Source organism: Colobus angolensis, unplaced genomic scaffold, assembly GCF_000951035.1.
Source record: "Colobus angolensis palliatus isolate OR3802 unplaced genomic scaffold, Cang.pa_1.0 Scaffold5, whole genome shotgun sequence".
Taxonomy (NCBI): Eukaryota; Metazoa; Chordata; class Mammalia; order Primates; family Cercopithecidae; genus Colobus; species Colobus angolensis.
Window position 1 is genome coordinate 1,359,589 of NW_012118487.1, and position 13,920 is coordinate 1,373,508.

At 39.9% G+C, this 13,920-nt stretch overlaps 1 protein-coding gene across 1 annotated transcript in view; it reads right to left on the reverse strand.

The window, feature by feature from the left end:
* Window positions 1–12,761, reverse strand: part of KLKB1 (kallikrein B, plasma (Fletcher factor) 1) — a 35,982-nt gene extending 23,221 nt beyond the window's left edge. Inside the window, exons 1-5 of the mRNA XM_011959514.1 lie at window positions 12,694–12,761; window positions 8,246–8,431; window positions 7,572–7,630; window positions 3,516–3,678; window positions 1,421–1,527 (exon numbers count right to left, since the gene is read on the reverse strand). Of these exons, the coding sequence (XP_011814904.1) occupies window positions 1,421–1,527; window positions 3,516–3,678; window positions 7,572–7,629 (328 nt within the window). The 5' untranslated portion in view covers window position 7,630; window positions 8,246–8,431; window positions 12,694–12,761. The remainder of the gene's footprint in view (window positions 1–1,420; window positions 1,528–3,515; window positions 3,679–7,571; window positions 7,631–8,245; window positions 8,432–12,693) is intronic.
* Between the last annotated feature and the right edge of the window lie 1,159 nt (window positions 12,762–13,920).

Below are 13,920 nucleotides of genomic sequence, written 5' to 3' on the forward strand. Positions count from 1 at the left end.
AGCCAGGATGGTCTCGATCTCCTGACCTTGTGATCCGCCCGTCTCGGCCTCCCAAAGTGCTGGGATTACAGGCTTGAGCCACCCCGCCCGGCCAACACTGAGTTTTAGAATACATTAACAATAACAGGAATATTGAGAAAGGCACAATATTACTTTTTCTTTAAATTTTGCTATAAGATACAACAATTGGAAACAGCACTTCCTTGAATACTTTATACCAAATTAGAATAACATACACATTGATCTTATAAAATAGGAAATGTACCCCACCTCAGGTAGACTACACCTATTACACTGGCTAAGTCAGGCCCATATTGATAACGAAGGCTTTGCATCCTTTGATAACTGGTTAAAATGCAAACAGCAGGCTCAAAGTGTGTATGTATTGAAGGGGTGATATCAATGAGGGAGGAAAGGATGACAAATTTAAAAACATCTGAAATTTGAACCTACAAAATTAATTGTGCATAATACAAATAAAATAGTTATGATGTATAGTCACACAAAGAATCACAGCACAGCTATTTTAAGATTCCGACAACCCATCAGTTGAATCTTTTCAGCACTTTTCACTTTCTGATCAGTCCCAGTCATGTTTGAGAAATAATTCATTTGTCTTAAATGTATTTAGGATAGCGCTGGAAATTATTTCCCAAGACATCAGTAGCTTCAGATGTAAAATCAAAGTTTTCTAGCATCCTAGTCCTCAAGTTTCCTTTAAGAAGTACTATTCTTAGCAAGATTTGCAGAACTCAGTTCTTCAATTTGGGCCTAATGGTATATCAGAGTTTCTTGATGTCAGCACTGTTGACATTTTGGGCCAGAAAATTATTTGCTGTGGAGGACTGCTCTGTGCCTTGTAGAAGGGTGGGCAGCAGCATTCCAACATTCTGGCCTCTTCTTAGTAAATGAAAGAGGCATTCTTAGTAAATGAGAGAGGCATTCTGGCCTCTACTTAGTAAATGCCAATAGCACCCTCCCTAGTCATAGCAACCAAAAGTGTCTCCAGACATTGTCAAATGTCCCCTAACGGGAGAGACAAAAATCGTTACTGGTTGAGAATCACTGATATAAAAATTACCCTCACGTGAACCTGAGAGAGATGTTCCCTTGTGTTTTCTAAAAAATTCTTATCTGGAAACAAGGAGACACGATTATTTGGATTCATTTTCTGCAAATCTTACACTTGAGTGCTAACCTCATAAATAATAGAAGCTCATTAAGTATGTGTCAATTGATAAAGACAACAGAAGTGTCCAGATGAATATGGCTCCCTCTTTTGTGTCCAGAATACTGCCCCATCTTCTATCTTTATGAGTGATTCCTTCCAAAAGGCTGTAGCAGTACAAACTTTTAGCAAAAGCTGTTCTAAGGTAGATCCAATATTAACTCAAATGAAGCTAAGAAATTCACAACTTACCACTTATTTGATGACCACATTGCTTTAAGGAATGTCCAGAAATTGCACCTGCTCGATGTACTTTTGGCAGGGTTCCTGTAACACTATCTTTTAAGAAGCAACCAAACCTGTTTTAAAAGTAGCTTTATTTAGGAAGTAGAACAATAAACATACATTGAGGAAACGTCTAGCATTTTCTATACACTAACAAATAAAACCAGGAATAAGGGAAATAATATAGCTTCCCCAAAACTTGCTGGAAAGAACACTCTTAGAGGTAATTTTATAACATCCCCATAATATTTAACTTCAGCATTGTGTTTTCTTTACACTCACATTTTTTAAGTACAAGAAGTCAACCATATTGAAGAGTTAATGATTTTTCCTGTGTTCTTAAACTTTCAGGCAACTATGTCCTTAATTGGTAATTATTTTTGCAAATACTTTCATTTACTTAAAAAATTAACTTAGTGATAAGAGCTGGATCTGTATATTGTGTGTTCATCTTGCTTATTAACTCCTTGTAGTCTGCACTTAATAAAGACTTCCCTCTGTCTCAAACATCAGCCTTCATGTTAATTTCATTATTTATAAGAATTCGAGAACCTACCTCCACTTTTAATATGATGATCCTCACATACAATCTGGTTTTCTCTACAAGTCTAACATGTAGGATCAGAGAATGACTATCCAATTTCTAGTTCATAAACTCACGTAGAGTGAAGATGAGAAAAGAGTGATGAATATGGAAATAGGAACAACAAAGAAAAGCTTATTCTGGATATTAATCAAAATGAAAAAACATTAAGATGAAACTGTGGCTTGTGATTAATAAGCATCTCTCTGATGTAATAAAAATTGTAATTACAGCCGGGTGCGGTGGCTCACGCCTGCAATCCCAGCACTTTAGGAGGCAGAGGCGGGTGGATTACTTGAGGTCGGGAGTTTAAGGCCAGCCTGGCCAATATGGTGAAACCCCATCTCTACTAAAAATACAAAAATTAGCCAGATGTAGTGGTGCGTGCCTGTAATCCCAGCTACCTGGGAGGCTAAGGCAAGAGAATCGCTTGAACCTGGGAGGCGGAAGTTACAGTGAGCCAAGATCGTGCCACTGCACTCCAGCCTGGGTTACAAAGCAAGACTCCATCTCAAAAAAAAAAAAAAAACATAAGTACTATTTTTCCAATACTTTTACAAATCTCCAGTTAATAATACATATTCACACAAGCACAAGCACACATGAACATACACATACCATACATAGCATCATGCCATAGGTGCCCAAACTGGCTCACTTTAGGCGTCATCCAGATCTACCCTGTCCCAAAATCACAAGTTCTAGATCTTTCTCAATTATATTCTCCTCAAAATGCTTGTCTTACGTTATTTTATTCGGACTGTGCTAGCCACTATTGTGATCACGGGTCACACAGTTAAGTCTGTTTCTTTATTCAGATGAAATGTTCGTCTGTTAGACGCTTTCTGGAGACAATCTCTTAGCCCAACGATGTTCAAGCATTTTGAGGCTTTGAATAGAAAATGACTAGTTTCTTTTTTTGTTGTTGTTGTTGTTGTTGTTGTTGAGACGGAGTCTCGCTCTATCACCCAGGCTGGAGTGCAGTGGCCGATCTCAGCTCACTGCAAGCTCCCCCTCCCGGGTTCCCGCCATTCTCCTGCCTCAACCTCCCGAGTAGCTGGGACTACAGGCGCTGCCACCTCGCCCGGCTAGTTTTTTGTATTTTTTTTAGTAGAGACGGGGTTTTACCGTGTTAGCCAGGATGGTCTCGATCTCCTGACCTCGTGATCCGCCCGTCTTGGCCTCCCACAGTGCTGGGATTACAGGCTTGAGCCACCGCGCCCGGCCTAGTTTCTACTACTTTAAATAAACACAGTGATTGTTTAAAATGCAGATTTCTGGTCCCAAGAAACTTTGGTTCAGCAAATCTGGGTTGTGGCCAAGGAATATGCATTTGTAAGAACCACTTGAAGGGATTTTGCTGAAGCTGGTCCTTGAACCCTGTCTGAGAAAGAACTCTCAGTTATACTACACCTCTTTGCACAAAACTGATTCAGTTTATAAAAATGGCTTCTCCAATAGTGAAATATCAACTTTTACCTTTTCTCCATGTCATTGATGGAACTTGCTGGAAGAAAACTGAATAGCAAACACCTTGGGTGGAATGTGCACAACATCTGGCAGTGCTGGGCGCTTGGGGTGTACATGGAAGCTACATCTCCACCTCTGAAGAAGGTGTTTTCGTATAGTTGAGTCAGACATCCTGTGATAGAACCATAAAAGTTAATTTAAGTTAATTCAAATAATAATTTTAATAAAAAGATATCTGTTGTCTTAACTTCTCCCACTGACTGACTACTCCAAGACCTGTATAATATAATTCTAATTATGCTAAGAAAATAAAATATATTAAGGCAACCATTTGAACAATGTAGAGTGTTATTTAATTTTCTGGGCATTTCTGTATTAAAATTTTGGCTTATTTTCATTAAATTGCACAATAATTTGCACATAAGTTACCCACAATAAAATAAAATCCTAACTTAGTTTTTCCCTGTTGCCTGACATGCTATGAAAATATCATGCCTTAAAAAGAATAATATTTGCTCTATTTTCGAAATACTTTTGTTACAAACATCTCCACCAGCTTCTCACAATTCTGTAAGTGAAGTTAGAAGCAGGCTTTGTTATCTGCATCTGGATTATGTTTTTTAAAAGAAAGTTAAATAACTGAATCTCAGGGCACACAGACTTGCCCAAGATCCACACAGTCAATGAAAATCCTGCGACAGTCACCCAGCCCTGACTCCCAATCTTGTGTCCTTTTCTAGCATGCAATGCTAAATATTGTTCCGCATCTCAGTATGATTCAAGCAAATTGACAATATTTTTTACTCATTTTTAAGATAGTTTCAGCAAATGCATGTATATCCTAAATTGAAAATAAATTTTGAACTATTTGCTGTTTGGAATTATTCCCAGCTCTAAAATACACTGCACCCCACCCATTATTAGATAATTAGGTGTCTTTACTACTTTAATTTGTAAATTTGGAGTTACCCGGAAAGACTCTCTTCCAAGTCTGCTTAATGAGCTTTCCTGGTCAGGCAGCACATTCATTTCAGTCAGTCAACTGACCATTAACCATGGCTACTCCGATGACAACCTGTCCATTCACTGGGGCATTAACCATGGCTACTCCGATGACAACCTGTCCATTCGCTGGGGCAGTGGTTACTCTTCAATTTAAACTGTACCTATTTTTTTTATTGCCTTTGAGGGAATGGGCAGCTTAGACCACGTGCATTTTATTAAGCACTGGAGAGTGCCATCTTCTCTGCACTATCCTACCCCCTTGGGATACTGGCCCTGAGCCCCATTATGACCACCCAATACAGCAAGACTTCTTCTGTCCCTCTCAGAGGTGCGGCCAAAATGACCACCTCTCGGGTAAGGTTTATATTTGGGAAGAGCACAGATCTCCTCAAGTGGAAGCTTTGGGGAATACAAGTGTACTGCCTAGATTTCATGTATGCACAAAGCATGGAGGCATTGGTTTAGTGACAATACTGGTTACAAAGGGCCTGTTTTGTCAGACAGTTGGTGGTTTTGACTGACTCATAATTATCAAGCAGTCACTCCTCTTCCAGAACCTAGGTTTACACGTAAGGATGCACACAATGGCTGGTGCTGGCCCAGAGCTTCCCATTCTGCCATTGAGCCTCTGTGAACTGCCATGTGACTCCATCAGGGAAAGGAGTGACTAGAAAGACACCAACTTTGTTGCTGAATGGAAAGAAACTTCTGGTAGGTGTTCTTGCTTATCCTCCTAAGTTGGCGATCATGATGATAATGATGATCATGACAATGATAGCCGTGTCTGTACTGTATTTTGGAGCATATGTAAAGTACTGTTATATAGTTTATCTCATAATGATGGTGGCTTTCAAAGCTTTCACATGGACTCCCATGTCCACGGATTTTGGGCAGGTTATTCAGTGTTGTTTAATAATTACATAAACAATAAGGAGAAGAAAAGTACTCTAATTTTAAAGAATTAGTGGACAAATATGAAAAGATAATTTACAAAAGAAATATAAGTGATTAGTAACTACATGAAAATGGGAAGAATCACAAATACAGGCAAGTAAAAACAACTAGAAGCCAGTTTTTCCATGAGATTAGTAAAAATGAAAAATTAAATAACCAGTATTTGTATGCTGGTTTTGATTGCAAATGACGGAAAACCTAGTACAAAGTGGCTTGAATACAAATGAAATCTATTGGTTCAGGAGCCAAAAAGCCCATGGTGACTCTGGCTTAAGGAGTAACCCCACACTGTACTCAACAGATAGCATCAGTGGACAATATGTCTCCTTCCGCTTGCTCCAATCATGGTGTTACCATTACTCTCAAGCTCCACATAGTAGTAGCTCAGGCCTCTGTATTCTCTTATGTTTCAAGTTAAATTGGAAAAAAAAAGTAAGAGTCCTATTTCTAGACATCTAAACAAAAACTTCATTGCAAGATGTTGGCTCTGATTGGGTCACTGTAGCCAGCAGGATGTGTGCACTTCCTGGTTCAGCAGAAGAGTCAGGGTCACCAGAATCACATGGACCAAAACTGAGAGGCAGTAGCTCTGCAGAAATAAATTAGGATACTGTTTCCAGAAGATAATTATGTCAGGATGCAAAGCAACAGAAGCCTGTTAGAGTTGGCCTAAGTGGAGTAAATGAGGACTCTTATTAGCTGGTAGAAGAAGTCAGCTAGGGAGTAACCTTTCTGAAAGATAATTTCATGATGCCACACCATAAAACCTTCTAAAATATAAATACCTTTGAATCTAGTATTTTTATTTCAAAAAATGTATTCTACAGAAATAACTAAGTGCATAAGAATGTGCACACAAACATACCATAAAAAGAGAATAGCAAGCTCCAAAAAATATTATTTATTTGCCTCAAAAGGTAACTATAAGTGGAAGATGCAAGTCAAAGAGTATCCATAGTTAATAACTCTTTTTTGTAAAATGTGCAAATAGGCATATGTAGAAAAATATCTGAAAGACTAAACAAAAGATGTTTAACAACGACTGTTTCTGTTGTTTCTGAATTTGGGGACTACATGCAATAGGTAGTTTCCAGTTTTTTGCTTATTTACATCCCTAATTTTCCTAGCCATAATCATGATTTCTTTTGCCAAAAGAAAAAAACGAAAAAACGAAAAACCACCTGGAGTTGTCCGTGGTTCACAGTATCTCTGGCTGATGCTCCTTCTCAGTTTTCAGTGGGTTTGCACATGGGTTGGTAAACTACGGTTTAGAAGAGCAATCAGGGTTGAGGGACAGACACAGGGGAGTTGTGATTTAGGGGGAATAAAAGGCTTTTTTCCTGGAAAAATCGTCTCTTTATGAATGTAAACCTTCCCTGTAGACGTTTATTATAGCCATACATCTGAGGCGAAAGGTAATACTCATTGTTATGTGGCCCTCTTAAGTCACCGTAGACTCAGAATCATGCCTTGTGGGGACACAGAGAAAATTCCCTCTATAGCGATTAATGAAATGTCCAGAATGTTTTAATTCTCCAAAAATTAATGAAATTAATAGAGAAAGGAGATGGAAATCTGGTGTTGAAAGCTATTCACCTAGAACTATCCAAATGCCTGGTTTGCTAAGTTAAATTTAAACCAGGTACTTTCATTTTTGAAATGGTTCCCTGGCGGTCCAGAGTAAAACTATGTATCATGTACCTAACAGATACTTGGATTGGACCCCGACACCATGTAATGTCTAGCACACTTCTGAAACTTCAGATAATGTTTAATGTTTTAATGTTGATAAAAGTAGAAGACTAATTTTTTTGTTTTGAGTTTGCTTTGCAGAGTGTCATCTGTGAACAGAAGTTTTTATTAACACAAGTCCCAAGACATTCCCACTTCTGAGCTCCTTCCTCAGGTCTGCAATGTATGTATAGAGCAATATATCTCACAAGTCGTACTTGTTCTGGAACATTAAATAGACACGTGTCCTGAATCATCAGGGACTATCTCCATCCCCGAAGCTGTATGTTCAATAGCTTTCTCCAGGGGTGGTACGACTTGCTTGGCTACTCCTGTCTTAGCCTGAATTTCATGTTTTATAGATAATTCACTTACCACAGGAAACTGTAGCAAACAAGGAAATGAAATAAGTTGCTTGCTTGAATAAAATCATTCTAAAAAAGAAAACGATACAAAACTCTGTTGGTTTTAGATCACATTTAACATACATCTTAATTTAAGGTGATACAGATTTTCTTGTAAATGTCTGAATTACAAGACAAAGCACACAGTTTCTGGTATAGAAAACAAGGGGTTTTTTTCTCTACATTTGTGTCTAGGGAGTTGGAAAGTTTATAATGCTTCCCAAGATACAAATTGAGACCTCCAGACCACTGTTGTATTTATTGTTGATTGGCAAACTCTGTGGCTATTAATGTTGGAAAGGGAATTGGTAGAGAGAGAGATTAAACAGTTATGAAACTTCTTGATTTGGGCAAAAAGAAAATTAATAAATAATGGCAATAATGTCAGTCCAAAAATCCCTAAGTAAAGAAAACCTCTGAAAATATTAAAGCCCATTTAAAAATTTCAAATCAGTCAAATATTCTTTTTGATTTAAAATCATCTTACATTTAAATATTTCTACATAAGGAACATTAGTTCCTTCTCTACTGTCTATATACTCAGGAAATTAGAATATAAATGACTAATTTTCTCATAAAGTAAAAAATTATACTTTAAAAATTATAGTTTCTTTGGAAACAATCAGAATAATAGAAGTTTGCTACCTGAAAACACAATTGCTTCTTGGAGGCGAGTCTCTTGTCACTTAAAAATGAACGGTCTTCAAGCTGTTCTAACGTGGCACTGCAGGCAATGTTTTCCTTGGCCTCGATATTGACTTTGGGTTTCTGCCAACAGTTTCAACTTTTTGTCCTGTCAACACATTCCATGAACATCCCATCTGTGTTCAGCTGTTAAGTATATTAACTATTTCGGGGAGTGATGTCAGCAAGAACAAGAATAGGAGTTTGTCAGAACAGGAGTTTCCAGTGCTCATCCCTTGCAGAAGCATCAGTTTGAACAAGTATCCATGCACGAAAACAACTTCACTAGAGCTAAGGAATCAGGTGAGAGGTTATACCACCCAGTTGCAGCACAGAAATAAGAAAAGACACATTGAAGTGCATAGGAAGGACCATTTCACATTACCAGTGTCACCCCACCTTCAAGCCTGGGCAGCACAGCATGGAGAGAGATACCATCTTGCATGGAAGAGGGACAGCTAAGATAGCACCCAACTTCACCACAGATCCCAAGCACCAAGCCCGCTCCAGTAAACCCCGGCACCAGGATTCAGGCCTGCCACAGGCCAGACTGGCCTCTGTGGCCTCAGCCCCATGCTCACCCCAGACCAGGTCAGCCCCTGGGGCTCTAGGCTCCAGGGTGGCCACAGAAGACCTAGACTTCAGGCCTGCTCCAGCTCTAGCCTGGCCCCCAAGACTCTAGCCTCCACATTAGCCCCAGCAGCCCAAGGCTCCAAGTTAGTACCCATGGGCCTAGAATTCAGGCCATCCTCTGCAGATCCAGCACCAGGTCAGCCTCCAGAGATCTTGGCCATGTGGACCCAGATGCTGGGCTCACCCCAGTGGACCTTGGTCCCAGGACAGCCTGAATAAACTCAGGAACAGGTTATCCCCATGAACTCAGATGGCAGGTGATCCCCGTGTTAGGCTGGTCCCTGCAGACTCAGGCTTAAGGCTCATTTCAGTGCCTAGTTAGCCCTCAAGGATCCATGCTTCAAGCCAGTCCTTGTGCGCAGAATACAGACAAGTACAATGAATGAACCCAGAATCCAGCCCTACCCACCTTAGAACTCCAACAGAAATCCTGTGCATAGACCCCAACAGACAGCCCACCCACAATCTCTGGTCAATCTGACTAGTGAACGGCTTCCTCTGCTGAAGCTAGTATGTAAAGACTGAAATAGGTACCTACTTCAATGCAAGGCCACACTGATCACAAATAATCAGGGAAACAAGAAACCACCAAAGGGAGAAAATAAAGCAGCAGGAGGCAACCCTAAAGAAATGGAGATCTATACTGCATTACAAAGAGTTAAAAATAATTATCTTAAGAAAGCTCAATGAGCTACAAAACAATATAGATAGACAGTAAACAAAATCAGGAAAACAATACATGAGCAAAATTAGAAGTTCAACAAAAAGATAGATAGGAACCATAAAAAAGAACCAAACAGAAATTCTGGAACTGAAGAACACAATGACTGAATTGAAAAAATTCACAAACAGCTTCAGCAGTAGGCTTGATAAAGCAGGAGAAAGAATCAGCACACTCAGATACAGGTCATTTGAAATTACCCAGTCAGAGTAATAAAAGGAATGATAAAGATTGCAGAAAGCTGACAAAAATTATAGGACACTGTTAAGAAAACTAATATGCATGACAAGAGTTCCAGAAGAAGCAGGGAAAGAGAAAGTTGCAGAAAATTATTTTTAAAAATAAGAACAGAAAACTCTCAAAATTTGAAGACACAAATGAAATAAACATCCAGATTTATGAAGCCCAAAAGAATTCCATTAGATTAAATATAAAGAGATCTTCACCATGACAAAGAGAGAATTTTCAAAGAAGCAAGAGAAAAGCAATTCTTCACATACAAAGGAAGCTTCATAAGATTATCAGTGGATTTCTCAGCAGAAATCATGTAGGCTGAGAGAGTGGGATGATAGATTCAAAGTACTGAAAGTACAAAACCTGGCAACCAAGAATATAGTATCAGGCAAAGCTGTCCTTCAGAAAGGAAGGAGAGAAAAAGAATTTCCCAGATGTATTAGCTCAGTTTCACATTGCTGTAAAGATACTACCTGAGACTGGGCAATTTATAAACAAAAGAGGTTTAACTGACCCATGGTTACCCATGGCTGGGGAGGCCTCAGGAAACTTATAATCATGATGAAAGGCAGAGGGGAAGCAGACACCTTCTTCACAAGGTGATAGGAGAGACAGAGTGTGTATGTGCAGGGGAAACAGCCACTTTTAAATCCCTCACTATCATAAGATCACAGCACAGGGGAAACCACCCCAATGATCCTATCACCTCCCACCAGGCCCCTCCTTCAACATGCAGGGATTACAATTCAAGATGAGATTTGGGTGGGGACATGGAGCCAAACCATATCATTCTTCTCCTGGCCTTTCCCAAATCTCATGTCCTTTTCAGATTTCAAAACCAGTGATGTCTTTCCAACAGTCCCCCAAAGTCTTAACTCATTCCACGGTAACCCAAAAGTCCAAATCAAAGTCTCATCTGAGACAATGAGCCTTTAAAATAAAAAACAAGGCCAGGCGCAGTGGCTCAAACCTGTAATCCCAGCACTTTGGGAAGCCGAGACAGGTGGATCACGAGGTCAGGAGATCGAGACCATCCTGGCTAACACGGTGAAACCCCGTCTCTACTAAAAAATACAAAAAACTAGCTGGGCGAGGTGGCGGGCACCTGTAGTCCCAGCTACTCAGGAGGCTGAGGCAGGAGAACGGCGTGAACCCGGGAGGCGGAGCTTGCAGTGAGCTGAGATCCGGCCATTGCACTCCAGCCTGGGCAACAGAGCGAGACTCCATCTCAAAAAAAAAATAAAAATAAAAATAAAAAAATAAAAAAATATAAAACAAGTTAGTTACTTCCAAAATACGACAGAGGTACAGGAATTGGGTAAATGTTCCCATTCCAAATGGGAGAAATTGGCCAAAATAAAGGGGCCACAGGCCCCATGCATGTGCAAAACCTAGCAGGGAAATCATTAAATTTTAAAGCTCCAAAATAACCTCCTTTAAGCCCCTGTCTCACATCCAGGGCATGCTGATGCAAGGGGTGGGCTGTTAAGGCCTTGGGCAGCTCTGTCCCTGTGGCTCTGCAGGGTACAGCCCCTACGGCTACCTTCATCGGTGGGCACTGAATGCCTGCAACTTTTCCAGGCACATGGTGAAAGTGGTCAGTAGATCTACCATTCTGGGGTCTGGAAGATGGAGGAACTCTTTTCACAGCCTGCTGGGCAGTGTTCCAGTGGGGACTCTGTGTGTGGGCTCCAACCCTACATTCCACCTCTGCATGGCCCTAATAGAGGTTCTCCATGAGGGCTGTGTCCCTGTAGCAGACTTCTGCCTGGACAGCCAAGTGTTTCCACACATCTGTGAAATCTAGGCGGAGGCTCCCAAAGCTCAACTCTTGTTTTCTGTGCACTTGCAGGCCCAAGAGCACATGGAAGCTACCAAGGCTTGCACCCTTGAAGCAATAGCCTGAGCTATGGAACCTTTTAGCCATAGCTGGAGATGGAACTGGAGTGGCTGAGGCACAGGGCACCAAGTCCCAAGGCTGCACACAGCAGTAAGTCCCATGAAACCATTTCTTCCTCCTACGCTTCTGGGCTTGTAATGGGAGGGGCTGCCTTGAAGACCTCTGAAATGCCCTGGTGACATTTTCCCCATTGTTTGGCAGTTAACATTCAGCTCCTGGTTACTTATGTAAATTTCTGCAGCCGGCTTGAATTTCTCCCCAGAAAATTGGTTTTTCTTTTCTACCACGTGGTCAGGCTGCAAATTTTCCAAACTTTTATGTTTTGCTTCCCTTTTAAACATAAGTACCAATTTAATACCATCTCTTTGTGAATGCATATGACTGTATGCTTTCAGAAAAAGCCAGGTTATATCTTGAATGCTTTTCTGCTGAGAAATTTCTTCTGACAGATACCCTAAATCATCTCTCTCAAGTTCAAAGTTCCACAGATCTGTAGGGCAGGGGCAAAATGCTGCCAGTCTCTGCTAAAGCACAGCAAGAATGACCTTTGCTCCAGTTCCCAATAGTTCCTCATCTCCATCTGAGACCACCTCCGCCTGGACTTCATTGTCAATATGATTATCAGCATTTTGGTTAAAACCATTCAACAAGTCTCTAGGAAGTTTCAAACTTTCTCACATCTTCCTCTCTTCTTCTGAGCCCTCCAAACTGTTCCAACTTCTGCCTGTTACCCAGTTGCAAAGTTTCCTCCACATTTTCAGGTTATCTTTATAGCAATACCTCACTCTGTCAGTAACAATTCTCTGTATTATTTATTTTCACACTGCTAAAAGATATTACCTGAGACTGGATAATTTATATACAAAAGAGGCCTAATTGACTAACAGTTCCTCATGGCCAGGGAGGCCTCAGGAAACTTACAATGATGGTGAAAGGTGAAGGGGAAGCAGGTACCTTCTTCACAAGGCAGCAGGAGAGAGACAGAGCATGTGCACAGGGGTAACTGCCACTTTTAAACCATCAGATCTCATGAGAACACTCTCACTATCATGAGAACATAATGGGGGAAAACACCTCATGATCCAATCATCTCCCAACAGGACCCTCCTTTGACACCTGGGGACTGCAATTCGAGATGAGATTTGGGTGGGAGCTCGGCGCCAAATCATATCACCAGACAAATAAAAGGGGTGGGATTTCAACACCATTAAACGTGCCTTACAAAAAATGCAAAAGGGAATTGTCAAGTTTAAACAAAAGGACACTAACTAACATGAAAACATACGAAAGAATAAAACTCCATTAAAGGTATTCTTATACAATCAAATACAGAATTCTCCAATACTGGTGTTGTGCCACAGTCACTTTTAACTCTAGTATAAAAGTTAAAAAATGAAAGTATTAAAAAATAACCATAGCTACAACAATTTGCTAATGAACACACAACATACGAAAGATATAAACTATGGCACAAATAATAAAATGTGGGGGGAGAAGTTACAATACAGTATTTCTAAATGCAGTCTAAGTTGTTACCAGATTAAAATAGATGGTTATAAATATGAAATATTTTTGTAAACCTCATGATAACCACAAAGAAAAAGTTTGTAGTAGTTACACAAAACATAAAGAGAAAGGAATCAAAGCAAATTGCTCCAAAAAAGTCATTAAGTCACAAGGGAAGACAGTGAGACAAAAAGAAGCAACAAAGGAGCTATAAAACAATCAGAAAACAATTAACAACATGACAGTAGTAAGCTTTTACCTACCAATAATTACTTTAGAAGTAAATGTATTAAATTATCCAATCAAAAGACAGAGTGGATGAGTGAATAAAAAACAAGACCTAACTATATGTAAGGCCTTAACTTTGGCTGTAAGAGATTAACTTTGGCTTTAAGGACAGACATAAGCTGAAAGCGAAGGGATGTAAAAAGGATTGCATTAAAATGATAACCAAAAGAAAGCAGAGGTGGCTATCCTTACAACAGACGAGATAGAGTTTAAGTCAAATACCGTCACAAGAGACAGAGAAGGTCATTATATAATGGTAAAAGGGTCAATTCATTAAGAGGATAAAACAATTATAAGTACGTCTGTACCCAACATCAGTGCATCTAAACCTATAAAGCAAATATTAACATAACT